The 24,217-nt window shown below is 43.7% G+C and overlaps 12 protein-coding genes across 12 annotated transcripts; 4 read left to right on the top strand and 8 right to left on the bottom strand.

The window, feature by feature from the left end:
* Positions 1-33: 33 nt before the first annotated feature.
* LOC108064569 (uncharacterized) lies at positions 34-1,472 on the top strand. The gene is made up of 2 exons (XM_017152163.3): positions 34-1,104; positions 1,170-1,472. Exons 1-2 carry the CDS (start codon positions 69-71, stop codon positions 1,373-1,375), a joined length of 1,242 nt encoding a protein of 413 aa, XP_017007652.2. The 5' UTR covers positions 34-68; the 3' UTR covers positions 1,376-1,472.
* Positions 1,473-2,772: 1,300 nt separating this feature from the next.
* On the top strand, positions 2,773-4,215 carry LOC108064466 (uncharacterized). The gene is made up of 2 exons (XM_017152004.3): positions 2,773-3,874; positions 3,939-4,215. Exons 1-2 carry the CDS (start codon positions 2,800-2,802, stop codon positions 4,136-4,138), a joined length of 1,275 nt encoding a protein of 424 aa, XP_017007493.2. The 5' UTR covers positions 2,773-2,799; the 3' UTR covers positions 4,139-4,215.
* A 686-nt stretch (positions 4,216-4,901) lies between these two features.
* Positions 4,902-6,286, bottom strand: LOC108064552 (uncharacterized). The gene is made up of 2 exons (XM_017152138.3): positions 5,196-6,286; positions 4,902-5,136 (listed from the first exon to the last, which is right to left on the bottom strand). Exons 1-2 carry the CDS (start codon positions 6,262-6,264, stop codon positions 4,940-4,942), a joined length of 1,266 nt encoding a protein of 421 aa, XP_017007627.2. The 5' UTR covers positions 6,265-6,286; the 3' UTR covers positions 4,902-4,939.
* Positions 6,287-6,879: 593 nt separating this feature from the next.
* Positions 6,880-8,274, bottom strand: LOC108064491 (uncharacterized). Its single transcript, XM_017152053.3, has 2 exons — positions 7,204-8,274; positions 6,880-7,143 (listed from the first exon to the last, which is right to left on the bottom strand). The coding sequence occupies exons 1-2, from the start codon at positions 8,246-8,248 to the stop codon at positions 6,947-6,949; spliced, it is 1,242 nt and encodes a 413-aa protein (XP_017007542.2). The 5' UTR covers positions 8,249-8,274; the 3' UTR covers positions 6,880-6,946.
* Positions 8,275-8,522: 248 nt separating this feature from the next.
* LOC108064641 (uncharacterized) lies at positions 8,523-9,843 on the bottom strand. Its single transcript, XM_044395687.1, has 2 exons — positions 8,784-9,843; positions 8,523-8,719 (listed from the first exon to the last, which is right to left on the bottom strand). The coding sequence occupies exons 1-2, from the start codon at positions 9,841-9,843 to the stop codon at positions 8,523-8,525; spliced, it is 1,257 nt and encodes a 418-aa protein (XP_044251622.1).
* A 1,080-nt stretch (positions 9,844-10,923) lies between these two features.
* Positions 10,924-12,359, top strand: LOC108064629 (uncharacterized). Its single transcript, XM_017152226.3, has 3 exons — positions 10,924-11,509; positions 11,574-12,102; positions 12,175-12,359. The coding sequence occupies exons 1-3, from the start codon at positions 10,958-10,960 to the stop codon at positions 12,357-12,359; spliced, it is 1,266 nt and encodes a 421-aa protein (XP_017007715.2). The 5' UTR covers positions 10,924-10,957.
* A 276-nt stretch (positions 12,360-12,635) lies between these two features.
* LOC108064560 (uncharacterized) lies at positions 12,636-13,971 on the bottom strand. Its single transcript, XM_017152150.3, has 2 exons — positions 12,912-13,971; positions 12,636-12,845 (listed from the first exon to the last, which is right to left on the bottom strand). The coding sequence occupies exons 1-2, from the start codon at positions 13,969-13,971 to the stop codon at positions 12,649-12,651; spliced, it is 1,257 nt and encodes a 418-aa protein (XP_017007639.2). The 3' UTR covers positions 12,636-12,648.
* Positions 13,972-14,351: 380 nt separating this feature from the next.
* On the bottom strand, positions 14,352-15,691 carry LOC108064509 (uncharacterized). The gene is made up of 2 exons (XM_017152077.2): positions 14,604-15,691; positions 14,352-14,548 (listed from the first exon to the last, which is right to left on the bottom strand). Exons 1-2 carry the CDS (start codon positions 15,658-15,660, stop codon positions 14,352-14,354), a joined length of 1,254 nt encoding a protein of 417 aa, XP_017007566.2. The 5' UTR covers positions 15,661-15,691.
* Positions 15,692-16,049: 358 nt separating this feature from the next.
* LOC108064500 (uncharacterized) lies at positions 16,050-17,381 on the bottom strand. The gene is made up of 2 exons (XM_017152064.3): positions 16,310-17,381; positions 16,050-16,252 (listed from the first exon to the last, which is right to left on the bottom strand). The coding sequence occupies exons 1-2, from the start codon at positions 17,364-17,366 to the stop codon at positions 16,056-16,058; spliced, it is 1,254 nt and encodes a 417-aa protein (XP_017007553.2). The 5' UTR covers positions 17,367-17,381; the 3' UTR covers positions 16,050-16,055.
* GlnRS (Glutaminyl-tRNA synthetase) lies at positions 16,356-23,305 on the top strand. Its single transcript, XM_017152424.3, has 2 exons — positions 16,356-16,495; positions 20,822-23,305. Exon 2 carries the CDS (start codon positions 20,919-20,921, stop codon positions 23,244-23,246), a length of 2,328 nt encoding a protein of 775 aa, XP_017007913.2. The 5' UTR covers positions 16,356-16,495; positions 20,822-20,918; the 3' UTR covers positions 23,247-23,305.
* Positions 18,390-20,309, bottom strand: RIOK2 (RIO kinase 2). The gene is made up of 4 exons (XM_017151979.3): positions 20,011-20,309; positions 19,575-19,953; positions 19,327-19,518; positions 18,390-19,272 (listed from the first exon to the last, which is right to left on the bottom strand). Exons 1-4 carry the CDS (start codon positions 20,216-20,218, stop codon positions 18,435-18,437), a joined length of 1,617 nt encoding a protein of 538 aa, XP_017007468.2. The 5' UTR covers positions 20,219-20,309; the 3' UTR covers positions 18,390-18,434.
* LOC108064750 (peptidyl-prolyl cis-trans isomerase NIMA-interacting 4) lies at positions 23,277-23,849 on the bottom strand. Its single transcript, XM_017152436.3, has 2 exons — positions 23,690-23,849; positions 23,277-23,627 (listed from the first exon to the last, which is right to left on the bottom strand). The coding sequence occupies exons 1-2, from the start codon at positions 23,763-23,765 to the stop codon at positions 23,311-23,313; spliced, it is 393 nt and encodes a 130-aa protein (XP_017007925.1). The 5' UTR covers positions 23,766-23,849; the 3' UTR covers positions 23,277-23,310.
* Between the last annotated feature and the right edge of the window lie 368 nt (positions 23,850-24,217).

Genomic DNA, 24,217 nt, shown 5'->3' with positions numbered 1-24,217 from the left:
TATAAAAACCAACGGCTTAGGGTCGTCCGTCAGTAATTCAGTCTGAGAAACTAAAGCAACCAAACAGGATGGCAGCAGCACCCGAGTGGCTGACCCACGAATATATCGAGCACGCCCTGCGCTCCCACTACAAGGATGATGGACTGGTCATCACTAATCTCCAGATAAATCCAGCCTTGGGTCCTGGTGAAAATTATGGCGGGGTTTTGACCCGTGCTCGGGTGCAATTTACCCTAACTAATGGAGAGAAACAGCTGCAAAATCTGATTGTAAAGACGGAAATCGATGACGATGAGTTGACCCAGGAACTGATGGCTCCCTATGATATCTACAATCGGGAGATGACCATCTACCAGGAAGTGTTGCCGAAACTTAAGGAGCTCCTGAACGAAATCGGAGATACCGAAAGTATCTTTCCCACAGCCATCTTTGTGGATCGCGAACGTATGGCCATCATTTTTGAGGATCTTTCCGTGGCCGGTTATGTAATGGCCGATCGAGTGCGTCGCTTGAACGAGGAGCACACCCATTTGATCCTCCGAAAGTTGGCCAAACTCCATGCGGCCTCGGCGGTTTTGAATGAAAGGCAAAATGGAAGTCTCGAGAGCTTCGATCGTGGGTTCTTCAATCGCTATACCAATGCCTATAGTGGCTACTTTGTCGGTGGTCTCCTGGCTGCCGCCCGCTGGATGAGCCAGGTGCCCAAGTTGGCCCATTACAGTGAGAAGCTATTCGCCTTGGCGCCCCACTACATGGACATCGGGAGGGAGTGCTTCGCACCCAAGCCGGGGCAAGTGAATGTCCTGGCGCATGGCGATGTGTGGACCAATAATGTGATGTTCAAGTACGATCCCAAAACGGGACGACCCTTGGACGTGCTGCTCATTGACTTTCAGTATTCCTTTTGGGGCTCGCCCTGCATCGATCTCCACCATCTGTTCAATACTTCCCTAAAGGAACCACTGCGTCGGGATCAGCAGAGTGGTCTCTTCCAGTTTTACCACAGTATTTTCAGTGAAACACTGCGAAAGCTCGACTACCGTCAGAATCCCATTCCCAGTCTGCATCAATTCAAATTGGAGGTGGAGCAGAAGCGTTTCTTCGGTGAGTTATCATTTTAAACCAATAAGTGTTATTCCTATTATAATAAATTAAATTATTTCTTATAGCTATGCACTCCACTGTGGTCGTTCAGCCAGTGATGATCAGCCAGGATCCCACGGACGCCTGTTTCAATGCCTTGATGAACGATGATGAGCGTGGCATTCGGTTCAAGAACCGCTTGTACAATAATCCCACAGTTCAACAAAATCTGCATTCGTTAGTCCCCTTCTTCGATAGAAAGGGACTGCTGGAGGTGAATCAAACCTGTTGATGGGTCACACGAGAGTGTTTAAATGGGCTTCCACTTTTGTTAGTATAAATACATGTATTAGGTTAAGTTATAATAAATACTCTTATTTTTGAAAATATTTTTGGATTACCTTTATTATATAGAAAACTTTTTCTATTGTAGAAGATTTACCATCTTCCACTAATATTCCAGTTTGGCATATATTTGTATTAAATGCAATTAAATTGACGAACTTACGAATGTAAGTAAGTAATCGCTTAAAATATTCAGAGTACTTGCAGGTGGGGTCACTGGCAAATATAGAATGACATGCAGCGTTGAGCTTGTAGAAAAGTTCCCAATATAATTTATACATAACCATTTTTTGACAAAAAAATAAACACGTTTTATAAAAATTTCTTTTATTAACTTTATCAAAGAAGATCTTTTGTATAAAACAAGTTTTTCAAATACGTGATGTCATACCGCCTAAAGTGTCCAATTGATTGGCGTTCACACCTAAAAACACCTAATGAAATATCACGCACCTTCTATGTATTTTAAGCTATGTGTATTGGAAAAAGAATTTGCTTAAGTCAGTGTGTTTATGGATCTGCAGAAAAAATATGCCTAAAAGTAAGCAATACTAAAATCTGTAGAAAAAATTCTTGTTGAAAATAATTAGGTCTTTTCTTATAATTGTCAAGTTAATATCTCGTATCTCGGCAGATTAGCTATCGCTAACACCTGAAAGTATGCAGCGGCTTATCAAACCTCTTGAAAACGTTTCTAACAGTTTTTCTTCTAGTTCATTCGGCTGTGAAAATCCTTGTGAAATTCCAAGTTCACGACCAATACCAATAAATGGTAAATAATGTACTATCATACTGTTCCTAAACGTTTTTCTTCTAGCTCATTCGGCTGTGAAAATCCTTGTGAAATTCCAAGTTCACGATCAATACCGCCTATAAATAGGTAAAATCAAAAACAATCGGACTAACTGTAAATGCGAAAATACAACCCCGTCAAGTGAAACCCACTCAGATTCCCGATTCACGTTTATGTGGGCTTGACTATGCAAATGGGCGTATGGCACATGGATTTACGACTTGTGAAGCAGATTAATTTGACAAGGGACCGTCAGAGCGATCTTTAAACGCCACGTCAGCAGGTTTTAGAGTGAATTACGCCGGGCACACTTACATCATATAGAGAAGCGTGTACCGATCTACGGGGTCTGTTATCTCACCATCGCGCTCTGAGCTCTGCCTTTATCTAGTCAGCTTTAGATACTCGCGAATCTCTAACGTAGGAATCGAAATCTACGCTACGTAATTGTCTGAGTCGACTTGCTTTACGGCTACCATAATGTGGGATCTGTCGTCGCCAAGATTGTACTATCCGGCTGCCTATAAATGGGGCCACCGGCGGCATTTAGCGATCTAGAAATCAAGTAGAGCATCATCATGGTAGAACTGGCCAAAGAAGAGGAGGCAACCACCGACTTCCATCCGGCGCCCGTTTGGCTGGATGAAGCCTATTTGGAGCGCCTGCTCAGGGATCTGAAGAAGGATCCGGGTCTTAGGATCACCGAACTGTTAATCAAACCCGCCACTGCCAAGGGTGATAACTATGCTAGTGTAATGACGCGCGTTAAGATTTTGTATTTGAAAAGTGGCGCTAAAAATCCTGAAACTGAGTACTATATTGTGAAGACCACGTACGAGAATGATGCCTTTGCCTCGGGCATATTCTCCCAGTACCAGGTCAGCACTACGGAAATGCGAATGTACGAGAAGATTTTGCCCCAGTTGACTGGACTCATTGCGAAGACCAGCCAGCCGGAGAAGCTCTTTGCCGAGACTTTGCATGTGGACTACGAGCATGAGGCCATCATTTTTGAAGATCTGGCGGTGGCGAAATTTGAACTAGCTGATCGACTTATAGGCTTTGACCTGGAGCACACCCGTCTGGGTCTCCGAAAGCTGGCCAAGATGCATGCTGCTGCTGCTGTTTTAAACGAACGTCAGCCGGGTGTACTAACCAAATTCGATCATGGCATCTTCAATCGCCATACCCAGGGTTTTGCGCCCTTTTTTGTGAACACGGTGGGCGTGGCAGCGGATTTTGCCAGCGAGAGTCCCCAATTGGGTGAGCACTACGCCCGGAAACTGAAGGATCTGCAGAAGCGAGTGATGGAGTACTCTACGCGGGTCTACGATCCACAGCCGGGGGATTTTAATACCCTGGTGCACGGTGACTATTGGGTCAACAATGTGATGCTGCGGTATGGGGAGCAGAAGGAACCGCTGGACATGACCCTCATCGACTTCCAGTTCTGCAGCTGGTCCTCGCCGGCAGTGGATCTGCACTATTTCTTCAACACCTCGGTGCAGACCGCCATTCGGTATGAGCAGCAGGACGCCCTGATTCAGTATTACCACTCGGTGTTGGTCGAAACGCTCAAGGATCTCAACTTTGCTGGCTATACGCCCACACTGAGGCAGTTTGTTCTGCAGCTGGAGAGGGGAAGATTCTTTGGTGAGCTGATTAGGAACCTTAAATATATAGTTAATTTAATAACTTAATTAATTCTCTTTAATAGCCGTCACTGTCTCACTGGTCTGCCAGGCCATTTTGACCAACGATCAGACCGCCGATGCCGATTTCCATGCTTTAATGAAGGATGATGAGCGCGGTCGCAACTTCCGGAAAGTGCTGTACACCAACAAGAGATTGCAGGATAATCTCAAATATATGCTGCCACGCTTCGATCGGAGCGGTCTACTGGATGTCACCGACTGAAGCCATAATCTCATTAGAATAACTAGTCCCCATTTGAAATGGAAAATATATTAAAAAGAAAATGATTTAATTACCTATTTTATTTGTATTATTCTCGGTAAAGTGTGAAAAACCTTAGCGAATAAAAGACTACAAAATACGTCAGGTATTTGCTACTTCGTTAATGTTTGCACTCATATCACCATCCACATGTAAACCGTGAAGCGTGCTTATAAAACCGAAAGATAAGCAGAAACAACAGTGCGTATAAGTGATAATTACTGTGCTACCAATAAACTTTGTTTTCTTCCCTTTTAAACTTTTTTATTATTTTATGAGATAAATGTAGCTAATTCTACAATGCGTACATACATTTACATTTTATAAAATGTACGTATCCTCTTTATTTATATATTTTAAATGCATTTTATTTTATTTTATTTGCTTAGACATTTGCCGTCTATCTTTTAGCGTATCTCGCCCATTTGTATTTCACCATGATTCAAGGGCATGTAACTGTTATCACCTGAGATTTTTATTATTGTTGGCACTGCTTGTTGGTCGAGAAGTTAACACTATCTTGCCGTTTTCAAGTAGATCCTTTTGTTATCAGTCAAGAAAAGGTCAGTTATGGCCGAAATAAATGCAGGAATTGCAATTATCTACTGATAGGGCTAAACAAACATTCGTAGACAACAAAGTGCGAAATTCTGATAGCTAAATTTCCTGGAATATATACATATATGTGATTAGCTACCAAATGGAAACGGCGGTATTTGTTAAATACATACTATATCTATAACTTTTATTTACTTAAACTATTCACATTTCATCTAGCAATCCGAACTGATCAAGAAATGGTAAGACGACACTTAATTTCTTTTTAATTTTTTCCGGTGCATAAACGGAATCTTTGAAACGCATTCCACTTTCGGAATTGGAAATGGCCTGCTCAATAGAAGCATCCTCCTTGCCCTCGTATTGCATAACAGGCTCGAAGACCAGCGAACAGAAGACAGCTAAGGATATTTACAATTTTCAGTTAATAAATTAGGAAGTTATAAAGATATATACCCACCATAGAAACCTCTCGAGCGAAACTGCAATTGGAAATCAAACAGGCTGGGTATTCGACCAGAATACTTGAACTTCTTGAGGGCCTCCACTAATTTATAGTAATAGAACTGAACCAGTTCCGACTGATGGTTGAAACGGAGATTATCCTGCAACGAGGTAGTGAAGAAGTAGTGCAGATCGATGGCCGGTGAGTTCCAAACGCTGAACTGAAAGTCGATGAATATGGCATTTTTGGGATGATCTCTATCATCGTACTGGAACATAAAATTGGTGGTCCACAGATCTCCATGGGCTAGGGTTAGAAAATCGTCGGGCTGATTTGTCGTCGATCTTTCGCCATAATCCATTAGACGTTCGACTAGCCGATCAATCTTGGCCTTGTACCGCGGACCCAACTCCTGATCCGAGCTGAGGGAGCGGGAAAGGGCCTCCAGGAGATTGGTCATGATGGGTCCGTAGGCCCGGGTGTGTTTATTAAAGAATCCTCGATCGTAGTTCTTTGCAAAGATTCCCGGTTGCCGCTCGGCGAGAACGGATGCGGCTGCATGGAAACTGGCCAGTTTCTCCAGCACCAGATGAGTGTGCTCCAGGTCCAGTTTCTTTCGGCGACAGGCCACCTTGTAGTGTTCCCGCGACATATCCTCAAAGATGATCGAATCCCGCTGACGATCCACATTCATGGTGGCCGCAAACAGCTTCCTGGGATCCTTCAGCTCCTTCCTCACCATATCCGCCAGTTGGGGCAGGATGCTCTCGTATATATCCATCTCACGGGAGTAGACGCCATAGTGGATGAGAATATCGCCGGCAGGATCCCGGTCCGCAAATGTCGTCTTCACCAGGAAGGTGGTGGCCTGTTTTTCCCTTGATTCCTTGGTGGTGTACTCCACATTGATGCGCGTCATCACACTGCCGTAGTTTCCTCCATTGGCAACGGCTGGCTTGGTGTCCATCTTCGCCAGCTTCAGGGAACTATCCTTCAAGTATATCCGCAGCTTTTCCTGCACATAATCCGCGGTGAGCCAAACGGGCGCCGGATGAACCTTGTGGGTAGTTTTCTTCTCAGCCATGATCCTAACCGTAACTCGGAGCTTTAGTTTCTGCGACATTCGCGACTGGCGAGCACTACTTTTATAGCCTTATCCAGTGGAAGGTGATAAGTATAGTGCAAGTATGTCGTGGCGATTAGCCTAGTCATGGTCAAACAACACTTGAACGATCTGCGAGTCTAGCTGAATGCCTTTACAATGCACTTTCGTTTAAGTATTCAACTGGCATTACGATTTCCAGGAAATCCAAAATACCAACTGATAAGTCTACAGATTCACTACAAAAATAATTGTTTTAAAAGTGTGTGTCTCTCGATTCATTGTGGAAATGTATAATGAAATTATTTAAGCTTGTTCTGTATACATAAAAAATAAAAACAAAATAAATTTATAAGGCAGAGAATTAAATTATTTGTGCGCACTTACAACTTTTCTAGGAATTTCCGCTTATCAACTTTATTTTGCTAATTTCAAAGTCAATATCTATAAAACAATTAAGAAACTATTTAATATGGTGTTTGTGGCGTTTATTTGATTTTCTCACATCTACGAATGCCCCAAATTAACACCCATAAACCATATAAAATCAATATTTTTGAGTACACTTTTAATTAAATTTAGATAAGAAGAAGTAACTAGGTGACAATATGAATTGTTTTATTTATTGCTTAGATTGTGTTAAAAGTAAGGTTTAGTTTTTATTTTACATAACATCTAATAATCCCAAGTGGTCAAGAAAGGGCAGGGTGAAGTGCATCTTTTTTCTGATTTCCTCCGACTGATAGAGGTCATCCTTGAACCGCATTGCTTTTTCCGAAGACGACATAATCTGCTCCATGGAGGCCTCCTCCTTGCCATTGTAGGCCATCGAAGGTTCGAAAATCAGGGATGCAAAGGCAGCTAAAATATACGATAATAAATTTAGTTAAATTATTTAAATAATAAGTGCTATGTACCCACCATAGAAGGCTCTGTTTCGGAACTGCTGATGGAAGGCAAACAGACTGGGGACCTTTCCCGAATACTTGACAACCTTCAAAGCATCTCTTAATTTATAGTAATAGAACTGAACCAACTCCGGCTGTTTTTTCAGTCGGATATTGGCTTGCAATGCGGTTGAAAAGAAGTAGTGCAGATCGATGGCCGGTGAGTTCCAAACACTAAACTGAAAGTCGATAAAGATGGCATTGATGGGATGACCCTCGTCATCGTACTGGAACATGACATTGGTGGTCCAAAGATCTCCATGGGCCAGGGTCACAAAATCGCCGGGAATAATAGAGGTCGATTGTTCGCCGTAATCCATTAAATGGTCGACCAGGCGATCGATTTTCGCCTGGTAACGCTCACGCAACTCCGGTTCCAGTTCCAAGGAACGGGAGAGGGCCTGCAGAAGGTTCCGCATAATGGATTCGTATCCCCGGGTGTGCTGGTTGAAAAATCCGCGATCGAAATTCTTCGAAAAGATTCCCGGCTGTCGTTCCGCTAAGGCTGCTCCAGCTGCATGAAAATTGGCCAGTTTCTCCAGGACCAGATAAGTGTGCTCCAGATCTAATTTCTTGAGGCGATCGGCCACTCTGTAATTCTCCAGCGATAGATCCTCAAAGATGATCGAGTCCCGTTTGCGGTCCACATTCACAGTGCCGGCAAACAGTTTTCGCGAGTCTCCCAACTCATCGCGAACCAAAACCGCCAACCTGGGCAGAATCTGCTCATACATGTCCATTTCCCGGGTGTAGACCCCATAACCCATTAGCACCTCCGCCGCTGGATCTCGGTCGGGAAAAGTTGTCTTAGCCAGGAATCGAGTGGATTCCTTATCCTTCGAATTCTTCTTGGTGTATTCCACATTGATGCGGGTCATCACGCTGGCCCAATTCTCCCCATTGCCAAGTGCCGGCCTGATGTCCAAATTCTCCAGTCTTAAAGACTCATCCTTGAAGTAGGAACGCAGCCTTTCCTCCACGTAATCCCGAGTGAGCCAAGCAGGTGCCGAATGAGACATTATACCGATCCGTAGCGCTAGTAACTTGTTACTGGAGATTTTTCATTGCTGGCGCTCGGCTTTTATAGCCCCTCGTTTATAATTGATAAGTAGGTGTTTATTATTCTAGCCCTATCTATCAATCTATCTCACTTATCTGTCACAGATAAGAGCTATTAGCTCACTTGAATTAACGATGAGAAAATGTGATGAAAAACTATTTCATACCAATTTGAAACTACTTCTAATAAATTAATTGGTTTTAGAATTTTTAATGGATTCTAGTACATTTATATTACATTTCATCCAACAATCCCCACTGATCAAGGAACGGCAGCTCCAGAAGCAATTTCTTTTCGTTCTCCTCTGTCTGATAAACGGCTTGCCTTATCCGTGCTCCCTCTTCATCATTGGTCATGAAGCTCTCTATGGATGGCTCTTCTATGCCATCATAGACCATAATGGGATCAAAAATCAGTGAAGAAAATACAGCTAAGAAAGATAGAAAAAATGAATTTAATAAATTATATTAACTGAAATTCTAATGAGAACTCACCATAAAAAGCCTTCGCCTGGAACTGTAGTTGGAACTCAAATAAGCTGGGAACCTTACCCGCATAGTTAACCTTTTTCAGGGCCTTCACGAGTTTATAATAGTAGAATTGTACCAGCTCCGTTTGATGATGCAGACGAAGATTTTCGTGGATCGAGGTGCAAAAGAAATAATGCAGATCGATGGCAGGAGAGTTCCAAACACTGAACTGAAAGTCGATGAAGATGGCATTTATCGGATGATCTTTCTCATCGTACTGGAACATAACATTCGTGGTCCAAAGATCTCCATGCGCCAGGGTCACAAAGTCCCCGGGATTTATATTCGTCGATCTCTCGCCGTAGTCCATTACATGATCGATTATCCGATCGATCTTCGCCTGATAACGATCCTTGAGATCCTGATTCGACTCTAGGGTGCGCGACAAGGCTTTCAGAATGTTCTTCATTATTCCTTCGTAGCCACGAACATGTTTGTTGAAAAATCCCCGATCATAATTCTTCTCAAAGATGCCACGCTGACGTTCGGCTAGAGCTGCTCCGGCTGCATGAAAGTCGGCCAGTTTCTCCAGGACCAGATGAGTGTGCTCCAGATCTAGTTTTTTGACCCGACAGGCCACTTTGTACTTCTCCAGCGAGAGGTCCTCAAACATGATCGAGTCCCGTTCTCGATCCACATTCACGGTGGCCGCAAAGAGCTTTCTGGAATCGTGGAGCTCCTTCCGCACTATGTCCGCCAATCGGGGAAGAATCCGCTCGTACATGTCTATCTCTCTGGTGTAAATTCCGTAATTAATGAGCAAATGGGCGGCAGGGTCTTTTTCGGCGAAGGTGGTTTTCAATAGGAACGTGACATCCTGTTTATCTGCTGAATCCTTTGTGGTGTACTCCACACTGATGCGGTTCATCACACTGGCGTTGGTTTCACCATTTGCAGTCACCGGCTTGCTCTCCAGTTTCTCCAAATTCAGAGTGTCGTTCTTAAAGTAACCTCTTAACTTTTTTTCCACGTATTCCTCAGTCAGCCACGCGGGCGCCTTATGGGTCGTCGTCTCATCAGGCATTATGTTGATACTATACTATTTTATGTCGGAGGTGCAAACGACTTTATATGCCGACGAGGGCATCTCGAGAGACGTGCTCCTTAATTGCCAGTAATTGAAGATAGCCGAGAGCAAATGGGAGAAAATTAATCAAGAGAGTAGACTGATACACATTAAAAAAAAATGTTCCTCTAAAAGTTTAGAAAATCGAGATAAAATAAAATATTTTCTTAATTCTAGAAAATGTTTTTAATTTCAGAAATAGCTTTCTTGAATCTAAGAAAAAAAAACCATAACAAAAGAATATTCTGAAAACTTTTCTTTAATTAAAAAAAATAATTTGTTTTATTAAATTTATGTTGATTTTTTAAAGGTGGCCATCCAAAATTGTTCTTAAATTAATGACGATTTCCTTTTTTGCGAGAGAGTTGCTTGAACCCTTGTGCTAGAGACCATTCATTAAAAAGTTATGACCAAATAATGGAACTCAAGCAGTGCAAGCAGTCGCTTTGATGCGTGCATATCTCCATCTCCCTTTAGCTGTGTAACAGTATCGAGTATAGCGTTCTCTCTTGTTTTAGAGTTCTCTCTTGTAACTTTTAAAATTGACAAAATTTCTGGGTATTACTTTTTTTAAAGTTAGAAACCTGTAATTTAAAATAGTTGTGAAATGTTTCTATACATTAGAATGACTTGGTTAAACTTTTTTAAGCTTTATCAAGCTTTTTGATTACAGCAAATATACTTACAAAGATAAATTCAATGTTGTCAAAGGTTTTAGTAGCCAATTTGTATACCCTTGCAGGGGGTATCATAATGACATTTCCGACCTATAGTATAGGTATTATTGATAAGAGAATAGCTGCTTTTGATCCTCTTCTGTTTAAATAACCCAAACAATCTATTTAGTTTTACAAAAATTTAATTCATTATGATGGTTTTTTTTCTCTGCCTGTAATATGTCAACACTTGCAGTGTAAAACAATGATACAACTAAATGAAATAAAAAAAAGCTTTCTCACCTATGGGTAAGCTTTACTTAGAATCGTATAAAATGAGCGGACCCGCAATAGTTCTCACCATAGCCCGAACGATCGTTAATCATTTTAGTTAAAGTTTTTAAAGGGGTAGCAGAATGACAGAAAATACAGATACATCGCAGTTTAATGCGGATGAACTGCAGGCACCAGCTTGGCTTAATGCTCAGTTTATTGAAGAGGTCCTAAATGCATACGAAAAGGTTCCATTGCAAGTTACCGATCTGAAAATAACTCCTGCGACTGCCCAGGGAGATCATTACGCCAGCATCATGTTCCGAGCCGTTGCGGAATACACCACCAATGGGGGAAAATTCTCCAAACCCCTCATCGTTAAGACGATGCCGGAGCAGGAAGGTCACAAAAAGGATATGCTCTCGAAGTCACACATCTTCGAGACAGAAATCCTCGTCTACACCAAGGCCTTACCCGAGTTCGAGAGGATCCTTCGAGAGGCGGGGGATAATACCAAGCTCTATGTGCCCTGCATTTACCACAGTCTGGAACCTCGACAGGTGATAATATTCGAGGATCTGGTGCCACAGGGTTACTCCGTTATCCGCGATCGTCCTGCCACCAAAGAGGAAGTGCAACAGGCATTTTCCAAGTTGGCCAAATGGCATGCAGTTAGCATGAAAGTTATAAATGAGGTAAGTTAACTGCATTATTTAGGAAATTTTAAATACCTTTTAAATCTATCATTTTCCATTTTAGAAACCTGACTTCCTTAAAGAATTCAAATATGGTATGTTGGACATGACCGAAATTTTGAACGATCCCATGGTGACCACTAGTCTGCCCTGTTTCATTGAAATGCTGGACAAAGTTCCCGAGCTAACAAAGTACAAGACTTATTTTGAAAAGATAAAGGATAACTGCAGGCAGCGGTTGAGTGAAATTATGCTGGAGTACCGCAACGGTCCGCAGGCGAATAGGTATTATGTGCTGTGCCACGGAGATTTTCATATTCGCAATATGATGTTCAAAAACAACAAGAAGACCGGAGCCTTTGAGGACGTTATGCTGGTGGATTTCCAGTTGAGCAATGTTTGTTCCATCACCGTTGACCTCACTTACTCCGTTTACATGCTGATGGAATCGGAAGAGCGCTGTGAACTAGGAAAGGACTTTATCAATTATTATTTCACCGTTTTGGAGGACACTCTGAAGAAAATTGGCTTCAAGGGCGAAATGCCCACCCTGAGTGGGTTGTGGGAGCATTTTCGTAGTAATAAGTATTATGGTAAGTGTATAAATTATTTGTTTTATAATATATATTGAATTATACATTATTTACTAAAATTCCTCCTTGCAGACTTCTTCCTGATGAGCTCCATCCTGGCCATGATACTCGCCATTAAAACGAATAGTTTGAAAATGAGCGATTCAGTTTTTGATCTCGAAGCAAAACAAAATACTTATTTCTTAGATGCATACCTCAAAGATGTTAAGAAGCTGTTGCCAAAATTCGAAAAAATGGGTTATTTTGAAAATTTGTAACTAAAATTTGTAATTTGTTAGCAATAAAATAATATCATTTCGTTTCAAATTATCATCGCCATGGACTAGAGCAATTTAAAGCTGATTGCCTAGGGCTCATCAAACTATGATCGTGTCACACAAGCTTTTGAGTTCAACTGATAGTCATGCTTTTTAAACAGACAAAATAACGTTTTTGTTGTGGCTATTTTGTTTCCGTGTTTGCGGGGAGCAATTAAGCAAAAGGTGTTATTTGGAAATTGAAAATTTTTTTTAATTCCAATTTTTAGGTGATTCTAGTACATTTATATTACATTTCATCTAGCAATCCCCACTGATCGAGGAACGGCAGCTCCAGAAGCAATTTCTTTTCGTTTGCCTCTGTCTGATAAACGGCTTGCCTTATCCGTGCTCCCTCCTCATCACTGGTCATAAAGCTCTCTATGGATGGCTCTTCTTTGCCATTATAGACCATGGTAGGTTCAAAAATAAGTGAAGAAAATACGGCTATAAAAGAAAGAAATAATTATAAATATTATATAAAGTAATATTCTATTTATGAAAAGAACTCACCATAAAAAGCCTTAGCCCGGAACTGTAGTTGGAACTCAAATAAGCTGGGAACCTTTCCCGTATAGTTGACCTTTTTCAGAGCCTTCACGAGTTTATAATAGTAGAATTGTACCAGCTCCGTTTGATGATGCAGACGAAGATTTTCGTGGATCGAGGTGCAAAAGAAATAATGCAGATCGATGGCCGGAGAGTTCCAAACACTAAACTGAAAGTCGATGAAGATGGCGTTTATCGGATGATCTTTCTCATCGTACTGGAACATAACATTGGTAGTCCAAATGTCTCCGTGCGCCAGGGTCACAAAGTCCCCGGGATTAATTGTCGACGATCGTTCGCCGTATTCCATTACGTGATCGATTAACCTATCGATTTTCGCCTGGTAACGCTCCTTCAGATCTGAATTCGACTCTAGGGTGCGCGACAGCGCTTTCAGAATGTTCTTCATTATGCCTTCGTAGCCGCGAACATGTTTGTTGAAAAATCCCCGATCAAAGTTCTTTTCAAAGATTCCACGCTGACGCTCGGCTAGAGCAGCTCCGGCTGCATGAAAGTCGGCCAGTTTCTCCAGGACCAGATGAGTGTGCTCCAGATCCAGTTTCTTGACCCGACAGGCCACTTTGTACTTCTCCAGCGAGAGGTCCTCGAACATGATCGAATCCCGTTCGCGATCTACATTTACGGTGGCCGCAAATAGCTTCCTGGAATCGTGGAGCTCGTTTCGCACTATATCCGCTAATTTCGGCAATATCTGCTCGTACATGTCAATCTCCCTCGTGTAAATTCCGTAGTTCATGAGCAAATGGGCCGCCGGATCTTTGTCGGCGAAGGTGGTTTTCAGTAGGAACGTGGTATCTTTCTTATCCTTAGACTCCTTTGTGGTGTACTCCACATTGATGCGGGTCATTACACTGGCGTAGTTTTCTCCATTCGCCGTCGCCGGCTTGATCTCCAGTTTCTCCACATTCAGGGTGTCGTTCTTAAAGTAACCTCTTAACTTTTTCTCCACGTATTCCTCAGTCAGCCACGCGGGCGCCTTGTGGGTCGACGTTTCCTCAGGCATTATGTTGAGATTCTATTATTTTTCGCCAGAGGTGCAACGCTTTTATATGGCGGCGAGAGGTAGAACGTACATGATAATAATAAATGACACTGAGCGTATCTCGTGAGACGTAAGCTCCTTAATTGCCAGCAATTGAAAAGATAGGCGAGAGCAAATGCGAACAAATTTATCGAGATAGTCGTACTGCTACTATCATGGAATAGCCACCATTGTTTAGCCAGCGCTTACATTAACTTAAATTATTATGTTATTTAATTAGCTAAGATGCTTGTTTATGTACAAGATCTGTTTTTTGAAAAATGTAATGTAGTAACTATTTAAAAAATATTATTTTTATTTTCAGAAATATTTAATTTTTTATTAATTTAATTTAAGAAACTTTACAACTCATCTAGCAGCCCCAACTGATCCAGGAAGGGTAGTGTGAAAACCATTTTTTCTTTGATATGATCAGCGTGATAAACAGAGTCTCTGAATCGGATTCCACTTTCGGAAGGGGATAATCCTTGTGCAATGGAAGCCTCCTCTTTTCCAGTGTAGAGCATGCAGGGCTCGAAAATCAGTGAAGAAAAAACAGCTAGACAAACATTTAGTTAAAAATACATTTTTAAAATAATTGTAATTTAGCTTACCATAAAAAGCTCTCGCCTGAAACTGCAGTTGGAACTCAAATAAACTGGGGATGTGTCGTGAAAACTTCAGCTTCTTCAAAGACTCCACGAGCTTGTAGTAATAGAACTGCACCAACTCTGGCTGATGTTTCCAGCGAAGATTGTCCTGTATCGAAGTGGAGAAGAAATAGTGCAGATCGATGGCCGGAGAGTTCCACACGCTGAACTGAAAATCAATTAAAATGGCGTTGGAAGGACGATCCTTTCCATCGTACTGAAACATAACATTTGTGGTCCAAAGATCACCATGGGCTAGGGTTAGAAAGTCTCCAGGATTGGCTGAAGTAGATCGTTCGCCGTAATCCATTATATTCTCAACTAGTCGATCTATCTTCTTTTGATAGCGCTCTTTGAGATCCTGATTTAGTTCTAGGGAGCGGGATAAGGCCTCCAGGAGATTCCTCATAATTGGCTGATAGCCACGAACATGTTTGTTGAAAAATCCTCGATCGTAGTTTTTCTCAAAGATCCCAGGATTTCGCTCGGCAAGAACTGCTCCGGCAGCATGGAAACTAGCCAGCTTTTCCAGAACCAGATGAGTGTGTTCCAGATCCAATTTCTTGATACGGCATGCCACTTTGTAGTGTTCGAGGGAGAGATCCTCGAAGATGATCGAATCCCGCTCGCGATCCACATCTACGGTAGCTGCGAACATCTTTCGGGACTCTCCGATCTCGTTCCTAACCATTTTCGCCAGATGGGGCAGAATCTGTTCGTAGATGTCCATTTCTCTAGTGTAAACCCCGTAGTCGGCCAGTAAGTTGGCCGCCGGATCCTTGTCGGCAAATGTGGTTTTCAGTAGGAACGTGGCAGCCTGCGTGTCCTTTGAATCCTTTGTGGTGTACTTCACATTGATGCGGGTCATCACGCTGGCGTAATTGTCTCCTTTGGCAGTCGCTGGCTCAACCCCAAGTTTCTTCAACTGGAGGGAGTCTTCCTTGAAATATGTACGTAACTTCTTTTCCACATAATCCTTGGTGAGCCATGCCGGTTCCTCGTGGATATTTTTCTCTGACATTGTGTGATCCAAACGTTAGCTCTGTACTTTGAATAGTGTAGCCTTTGTGCTAGAATTTCAGGCCTTTTATCATCTTAAATGGGGTCCAACTGCAATGAGACGTAATAGCTTATAGAACTACTATCTCTCACTAAGCTCTCTAGTTATTGCCCTCAAGATAATCGTAGATAAGTTTTTTAAGATGGATCATCGCTTTCTCTCACTTTACTGAAATATTTAATATAATATAGACACCAGACTTTTACGTTTTAGTAATTCATAAAATACTTTTCTTAATGCTGAGATTAAGATGGCTACTATCTCCGCCTCTAGAGTTAAACAAAAAATTCTGGAAGCTTTTTATAAAATTTTGTCGTTATAAACAATTTTATTTATATTTTGCTTTATTACAGACTCTACATATCATCGAGCAATCCCCACTGCTCCAAATGAGGAAGTGTAAGATGCAGCTTCTTCCTTAAGGCCTCCTGCTGAAAGACGTCGTCCTTGAATCTCATTCCACTCTTGCCCTCTGACATTATCTTCGCCAGGGAGGCCTCCTCCTTTCCATTGTACACCATCAAGGGCTCGAACATCAGGGAAGCAAAGACAGCTATGAAATAAGAAAGATTTGAATCAGATCTAAAATATACACTCACAATTTACTCACCATAAAATGCTCTAGCTCGAAATTGTAGTTGAAAGTCGAACAAAGTGGGAATATTACCCGCATACTTCACTTTCTTGAGAGCATCCTTCAGTTTGTAGTAGTAAAACTGAATCAGTTCCGGTTGATTGTGCAGGCGGAGATTGTCGTGGATCGAAGTGGCGAAGAAGTAGTGAAGATCGATGGCCGGTGAGTTCCAGACGCTAAATTGGAAATCGATAAAGATGGCATTGGTGGGATGTCCCTTTCCGTCGTACTGGAACATAACGTTGGTGGTCCACAGATCCCCGTGGGTGAGGGTCACAAAGTCCCCGGGATTATTTGTGGTGGACCTCTCACCGTAGACCATTACATGATCGACAATTCGGTCAATCTTTGCCTGATATCGATGATGCAGCTCCTCATCCAAGTTAAGAGAACGGGAGAGGGCCTTTAAAAGATTCGTCATAACCGGTTCGTAGCCCCGGGTATGTTTGTTGTAGAATCCACGATCATAGTTGTCCTTGAAAATACCCTTTTCCCGCTCTGCAAGAACTGCACCTGCAGCATGAAAACTGGCCAACTTCTCCAGCACCAGATGCGTGTGCTCCAGATCCAGTTTCTTTAGCCTGCAGGCCACCTTGTAATGCTCCAGCGAAAGATCCTCGAAAATAATAGAGTCCGTAGATCTGTCAACATTTACAGTACCTGCGAAGATCCTGCGAGGATCCCGGATCTCTTCCCTCACCAAATCCGCCATTTTGGGCAGGATGCGCTGATACATGTCCATCTCACGGGTGTAGACACCATATTTGATGAGAACATGGGCAGCCGGATCCTTGTCGGCGAATGTGGTCTTTACCAGGAAATTGGTGGCCTGTTTTTCCCTCGATTCCATTGTGGTATACTCCACATTGATGCGGGTCATCACACTGGCATAGTTTTCTCCATTCGCAATTGCCGGCTTGATATCCAATGTCTCCAGAATCAAGGAATCACTTTTGAAATAGACACGAAGTTTCTCTTGGACATAGTCTTTAGTGAGCCACGAAGGTATTGGATGGGGTTTGTCTTCCGGCATCTTGGGACTCTATCTGTAACGCTCTGGGAATGTTAGTGCTGTTATTTCGTCAGAGGCTGTGAGCTTTTATAAGGTAACTCTGGGGGTGTAATCATAGCTGGTGCTCAAAACACCTATCGCCAACCTGCTTCGTCATTGTCCGCAATTGAATAATATTGCCCAAAGCTCACTGCTCTCCGACTAACTTGAATGCCCTGGGAGAAATAGATAATCGAACGAATTATACAATATTTGTTTTATATTTTACTTGAGAAACCATGTAAATTTAAATTTTCCTAAGGTGATATTTTAGTTTCCTTAAAAATTTGTAAAAGTCAATTTATTAAATTAAATAAAATGATAAATAATACGTTTGTACCTTGCAATACAAAGAAGTTTCCATACTAAAGATGATATAATAAGTAATATTTTAGTTTCCTTAAAAATTTGTAAAAGTCAATTTATTAAATTAAATTAAATGATAAACAAGACGCATGTACCTTGCAATACAAAGAAGTTTCTATACTAAGGATGATATAACATGTGATATTTTAGTTTCCTTAAAAAGTTGTAAGTCAATTTATTAAATTAAATTAAATGTTAAATAATACGTATGTACCTTGCAATACAAAAAAGTTTCCATACTAAGGATGATATATTTTTTAGATACACTCTTAAGAAGAAGCCAGACACGTCTGAAAACCATTTAAACCCCTTGCCTGACCGATTACAGACTACCTAAACAGATCATCCCATCTTGAATAGGTATCATTTCTATCCCGCATTTTGCTTACTCATTGAAAGCCCGAGCACTTAACAATGCACTGCACGCCCGAATAATGCCGATATCTGTTTAGCTAGGGATTACACTAGATAAAGAAACTTGGCCTTTAAATTTTATGGACTAATATATGTACGTAACACACCAAACAGAACTGAACTAATTGGGGTTGAGTGCAGAGAGCGACTAGCGACTAAAATTACCAAATATGGACATCAAATTGAAAGCGAACACGTCAGTGGTGGCTTTTGTTAAAGGGTTTTTATTTTAAATATACATATCACTATAAAAAGTACATCGAACTTGATCTAGAAATCCCAGCCGGCGTATTCTTTTACCACATCCTTGTTCTCCTTGCGGTGGCGATGGACAGCACTGGCTTCACCCTTTGCAACGCACTTCTTTCGCTGCTCCCGCTTCTCCTTAACGTCCATGTTCTTGCGTATCCGGTCGGTGATCACCGAGGGAGCTATTGTACTGGTTGTGGTCGAGTAGGACCGCTGACTTCTCGCATCATTCAGCATTTGCTCGACCATTTTAAGGCGATACATGCGAGAGTTGGGATCGAGGCCAGCTAACTCGGGCACTTCATCCGTATCCAAGTCGTTTGAGCTAATGGACCTAGCATCTTCCGTTGCAGTTTCTACAACTGGGGTTTCCACTTCGACTGGGATGACTTTTGGAGCTTCTACGGGTAGAGAAATTTCTACTTTCTTGGGCAGCGTTTGATCGGGAACCTCTGGACCCACGTTCAGATTGCCCAGATATTGCGTACACGATTCAATGTAGCGACGCACTGCGTCATCTGTCTTCTGAGTTGGCTTGGCCTCGCTGTAAGTCACCTCGTTCTCCACCTGACGTCGATACTCGTCAATCTCTACGGCAGCCGAAGTAACAAGAGTGGGAGGCTCCTCCTCCTCGTCAACATTCTCTTCCTCACTATCCTCATCTGCCTGCTCTATCATTCCGTATTCCTCGAGAAGATCCTGCTCCATTTCCTTCGTAAAGCCAAAGCCCGTACAACGTACTTCAGCATCCAGTTCATCCTCGCGCACCAGATCGCTGAACTTGGGGTAGTCTTCGCTTTCGTAGCCAAATTTGCGACGGAACATTTCGCGCACGCAGTTAACATCGCGATCAAAGAAGCTAAAATGCATTTTTGGTTAAATACCATTCAAAGAATTATAGATTTATGCTCACAATTCCGCATTCTCATGCGAGGTGGACATCATCTGAGGGAAATCAATCAGTATGGGCTTGCCATCATCGGTAACCATTAAATTGAACTCATTAAAATCGCCATGAATAACGCCAGAATTTCCCAAACGGACAATTAGGTTCATGAGGTCATCGTACACCTGTGGAGCATCCAGCAGCTCTTGAACTTGGGTCCTATGAATTAATAATTAATAAATAACTTGTATATTTTCGCAAAACAAACATCTTACATGGGCCATCCTTTGACGAGATCCATTAGAACGCAGTGACGATTGAAATCGATGGGTTTGGGCACCGGAAATCCGCGATCATAGAGCGCCGACATGTAGGCGAACTCGCGGGTGGCCGAGATGCGGGATAGATACAACCAGGAGGCCTTGTGCCGGCGACCATGGTAATCTCTCTTGGCCTTTACGTTCCTGAAGCAAGTGCGTCCCAATCGGTGGAGTTTCAGGCAGATGGCAGTGCCCTCCTCGTCGGCCACCACATAGATGTTGGACTCCTTGCCAATGCCAATTTGGTTGCCAAAGGAACTGACCGATCCGCGCAAGGTGAGCGATTTCAGAGCCAGGTAATCGTAGCCCGTGTTGGTCAAGCGGTAGCCATCATCTAGTAAGAATAGGAGGTATATTAATTAAAGGTTTTCCATCGGTTTCACATACCTACACTTCTTTCCGCGCTCGTAGGCCAGCAACTTGTGCTTGCACAGCTCCTTGAGCAGCTTGTGGACACCACCCGTCTTCAGATTCGCAATGGCAGCGGCCAGGGGTCCGGGGACCAGCTCGTGGTTCTTCATGCCCATCTCGATGGCGGTGAGGACGCGGAAGTCCTCCTTGGTGAGGTAGCGCAGCACTGTCACGTTTAGTTTACCCATTTTCGCTTTATTCTGGCAGTTTAACGGCGCATTTATCAATGTTTTCGTTTCGTTCACACGTGCAGGCACTAGAGGTGGCAGTAAATCGATAGCCAGTAGATCGATTGTATCGGGAATACCCTTAATGTTTGATTAATTAATGTGCAAACCATAATTTGTATTTATTTATTTATTTATATAAAGCTAACTTACAGTGTAAAACTATGAGCTAACTGAGAATTTAAGAGCGCTAGCAACTAAGGCTGTATATTTTATTCAGGGAAAGTTTTCTTAAATTTTATGTGCTAATTTAGGTATACGGAGGAACGAGATGATTTTGTTGATGCTGACGTTAATAGGGTTTGCAATGAAGTGAATTGGGTTTTCGGAGTTAAGGATATCTCTTCTGTGTTGGAATAGAGAGCGACAGCTATTTATTATGTTGTTATAGTTAATTGTCGAGTTGTTGCAAAACGGGCATGTATTTGGAAGTGATCTATCTATTAAGATTCTATATTTGAAACAAGTGAAGTTTAATCAAAAATACAAATTCCCAAAAATTTGATTAAGATTTTTTTTTCATTAAATAAAACTAACCGTCAATTTTTGTGAGTGTACCGATAGTTTCTAGCAATGCAACTGGTGTTTTCCATCCCGGCCGTAAACGGTCACACTCAGCTGCACATCGTCATCAAAAGAAAGAGACAAAAGAACCGAGGACATGGCTGGCGAGGATCTGATTGCCCAATTCCAGGCGCTCGGCATGAGCGAGCAGAAGGCGAAGGAGACCCTGAAGAATGCCAACGTGACCAAGAACCTCCAACTGGCTTTGGCGGCGGCGGGCAGCGCAGCCTCCCTCTCCGACGGCACCGGCATGCTGATCTACCACATGGCCACCAAACTGAAGCCGCAGACGGCGGAGCAACTGCCTCTGCTGGTGCGCTACATCGTGGAGCGCAAGCTGGACAACACGCAGCGCGTGGACGCCGCCCTGGAGTACGTCCTCAAGTGCGGACAGAGCCTAAAAGCGAACATCGATGTCCAGGCGCTGGAGAAGGAGTGCGGCGTGGGTGTGGTGGTCACGCCGGAGCAGATCGAGCGCACGGTGCAGGCCAAGATCAAGGCCAGCTACAGGGAGCAACTGCTGGAGCAGCGCTACCACTTTAACTCCTTCAAAATCCTGCAGGATGTGCGCGGGGAACTAAAATGGGCGGATGCCAAGTCCGTAAAGGCGGCCATCGATGTGGAGATCTTCGATTTGTTGGGCCCGAAGACAGAGGAGGACCTGAAGCCACCCTCCAAGGCGAGTGAGAAGCCCAAGGCAGCGAAACCTAAGGCGGAAGCAGCTCCAACTGAAGCCGCCTCCGATGGAGCCACTACCATTGCCGAACTGATGAAGACCAAGGTGCACTTCCATGCGCCCGGCGAGAACTTCAAGGCCGACGGCTATGTGGTCACCGAGCAAACGGAGCGCCTGCTCAAGGAGCACTTGGCGCGGACTGGAGGCAAGGTGCACACGAGATTCCCGCCCGAACCGAATGGCATCCTGCACATCGGCCATGCCAAGGCCATCAACATCAACTTTGGCTACGCGGCGGCCCACGATGGCGTGTGCTACCTACGCTACGACGACACCAATCCGGAGAAGGAGGAGGAAAAGTTCTTTCTGGCCATCAAGGATATGGTGGAATGGCTGGGCTACAAGCCCTACAAGATCACCCACTCCTCGGACAACTTTCAGCAGCTGTACGAATGGGCAGTGGTGCTAATCCAGAAGGGATTGGCCTATGTGTGCCACCAGAAGGCCGAGGAGCTCAAGGGATTCAATCCGAATCCGAGTCCCTGGCGAGAGCGTCCCATTGAGGAGTCGCTGCGTCTGTTCGAGGACATGAAGCGCGGCAAAATCGACGAGGGAGCGGCCACGCTGCGCATGAAGGTCACGCTGGAGGAGGGCAAACAGGATCCGGTGGCGTATCGCATCAAGTTCATTGCCCACCACCGCACGGGCTCCGATTGGTGTATTTATCCCACGTATGATTATACTCACTGCCTTTGCGACTCGCTCGAGGATATTAGTCACTCGCTCTGCACCAAGGAGTTCCAATCGCGGAGGTCCTCGTACTACTGGCTCTGCAACGCTCTGAATATCTACTGCCCGGTGCAGTGGGAGTACGGCCGGCTGAACATGAACTACGCTCTGGTTTCCAAGCGCAAGATTGCCAAACTGATCACCGAGCAGATTGTCCACGACTGGGATGATCCTAGGTTGTTTACTCTGACGGCGCTGCGCAGGAGGGGCTTCCCCGCCGAGGCTATAAATAATTTCTGCGCCCAGATGGGCGTCACAGGGGCACAGATTGCCGTGGATCCAGCCATGCTGGAGGCGGCGGTAAGGGATGTACTCAATGTTACAGCTCCTCGGCGTTTAGTTGTCCTGGAACCGCTGAAAGTAACCATCAAGAACTTCCCTCATCCGGCGCCCGTGCAGCTGGAAGTTCCCGACTTCCCGCAGAATCCACAACAAGGCTCCCACAAGATCACCCTAGACAAGGTGATCTACATCGAGCAGGGCGACTTTAAGCTGGAGCCGGAGAAGGGTTACCGACGGCTGTCTCCCAAGCAATCAGTGGGTCTTCGCCATGCAGGACTCGTTATCAGCGTGGAGGAGATTGTCAAGAATCCGACGACGGGGGAAGTAATCGAACTCATTTGCAGCAGCCAATCCGCCGAGCAGGCCGAGAAGCCCAAGGCCTTTGTCCAGTGGGTCTCGCAACCGATTCAACTGGAGGTGCGCCTCTACGAGCAGCTCTTCAAGCACAAGAATCCCGAGGATCCCAGCGAGGTGCCCGGCGGCTTCCTCAGCGACATCAGCGAGCAGTCCATCGCGGTGGCGGTGGCCTTTGCCGATCGGGCGCTCCAGCAGGCCAAGGTCTACGATAAGTTCCAGTTCGAGCGGATTGGCTTCTTCTCCGTGGATCCAGATACCACCAGGGATCACCTAGTGTTCAATCGCACCGTGGGTTTGAAGGAGGATGCGGGAAAGAAGTGATCCACTCAGAAAGGAACAACAAAATCCGTATCACAATAAAATTCGATTTATAAAATCAACCCCCTCATTTCTTTCCCTCCACCATGATGATGTGGTAGCCAAACTTGGTCTTCACCGGGGGATCTGTGTACACGGGATTGTTGACGGTGGAAATGGGCAGCGCGAAGGCGGCGTCCTGGAAGGGACCCACCATCGCTCCGCGGATCTGCCAGCCGAGATCTCCGCCAGATCGCGCCTTGTCCTCGCTGTAGGCGGCCGCCACCTCGGGGAACTTCTGGCCCGCCTTCAGCTTCTCCATGGCCTCGGTGATCTTGCCCTGCTTTTCGCACAGGATGTGGCGCACCTTTACGGCATTGCCTCCCTTCTTCTCCTTGCCGGCAGCTGTTCAAGTGGGATTAATGGGTATTTAAAGGGTTTATGAAAGGTATTTTATGTGCACTCACACTTGTCCTCGGCGGCTGGCTTTTTGCCACCTTTGCCCGCGTCCTTGCCGCCCTTGGCGTCCTTCTTCGGTGGCATTTTCGTTAAAGATTTTCTAAATTGCAAGTTTTAACCGGATAAATAACAATAAATTCGGTTGGAGCTGCCACATGGGGTCAGTGATGCTCGACGAAATATAGCTGTTTTTTATATGGCCTTTTATTTAGCTAGCTAAATTATTTAGCGTAGTTAAGTAATGAATTCCTGTTGCTTTGTTAAAATAATCTATTTGGCATTTAAATAAAAAAGTTCAAATACATTAAGAAGCATTTTTTATTCATTTTAGCTTTTTTATTTTAGAAGTGTGCTGCACTGAATCGAAAAGGTTTTTTCTTTATCTAGCTAAATTATTTAGCGTAGTTAAGTAATAAAGTAATTCTATAGATGTATTAGGTACTTAAATAAAATATTAAAAAAAAATTAAAAGCCATTATTATTTTAATTCATTTTAGCTTTTTTTATTTCAAAAGTGCACATCACTGATTCAAAAA

Source organism: Drosophila takahashii, chromosome 3R (assembly GCF_030179915.1).
Source record: "Drosophila takahashii strain IR98-3 E-12201 chromosome 3R, DtakHiC1v2, whole genome shotgun sequence".
NCBI lineage: Eukaryota > Metazoa > Arthropoda > Insecta > Diptera > Drosophilidae > Drosophila > Drosophila takahashii.
This window is presented reverse-complemented; position numbering and strand designations above follow the sequence as displayed.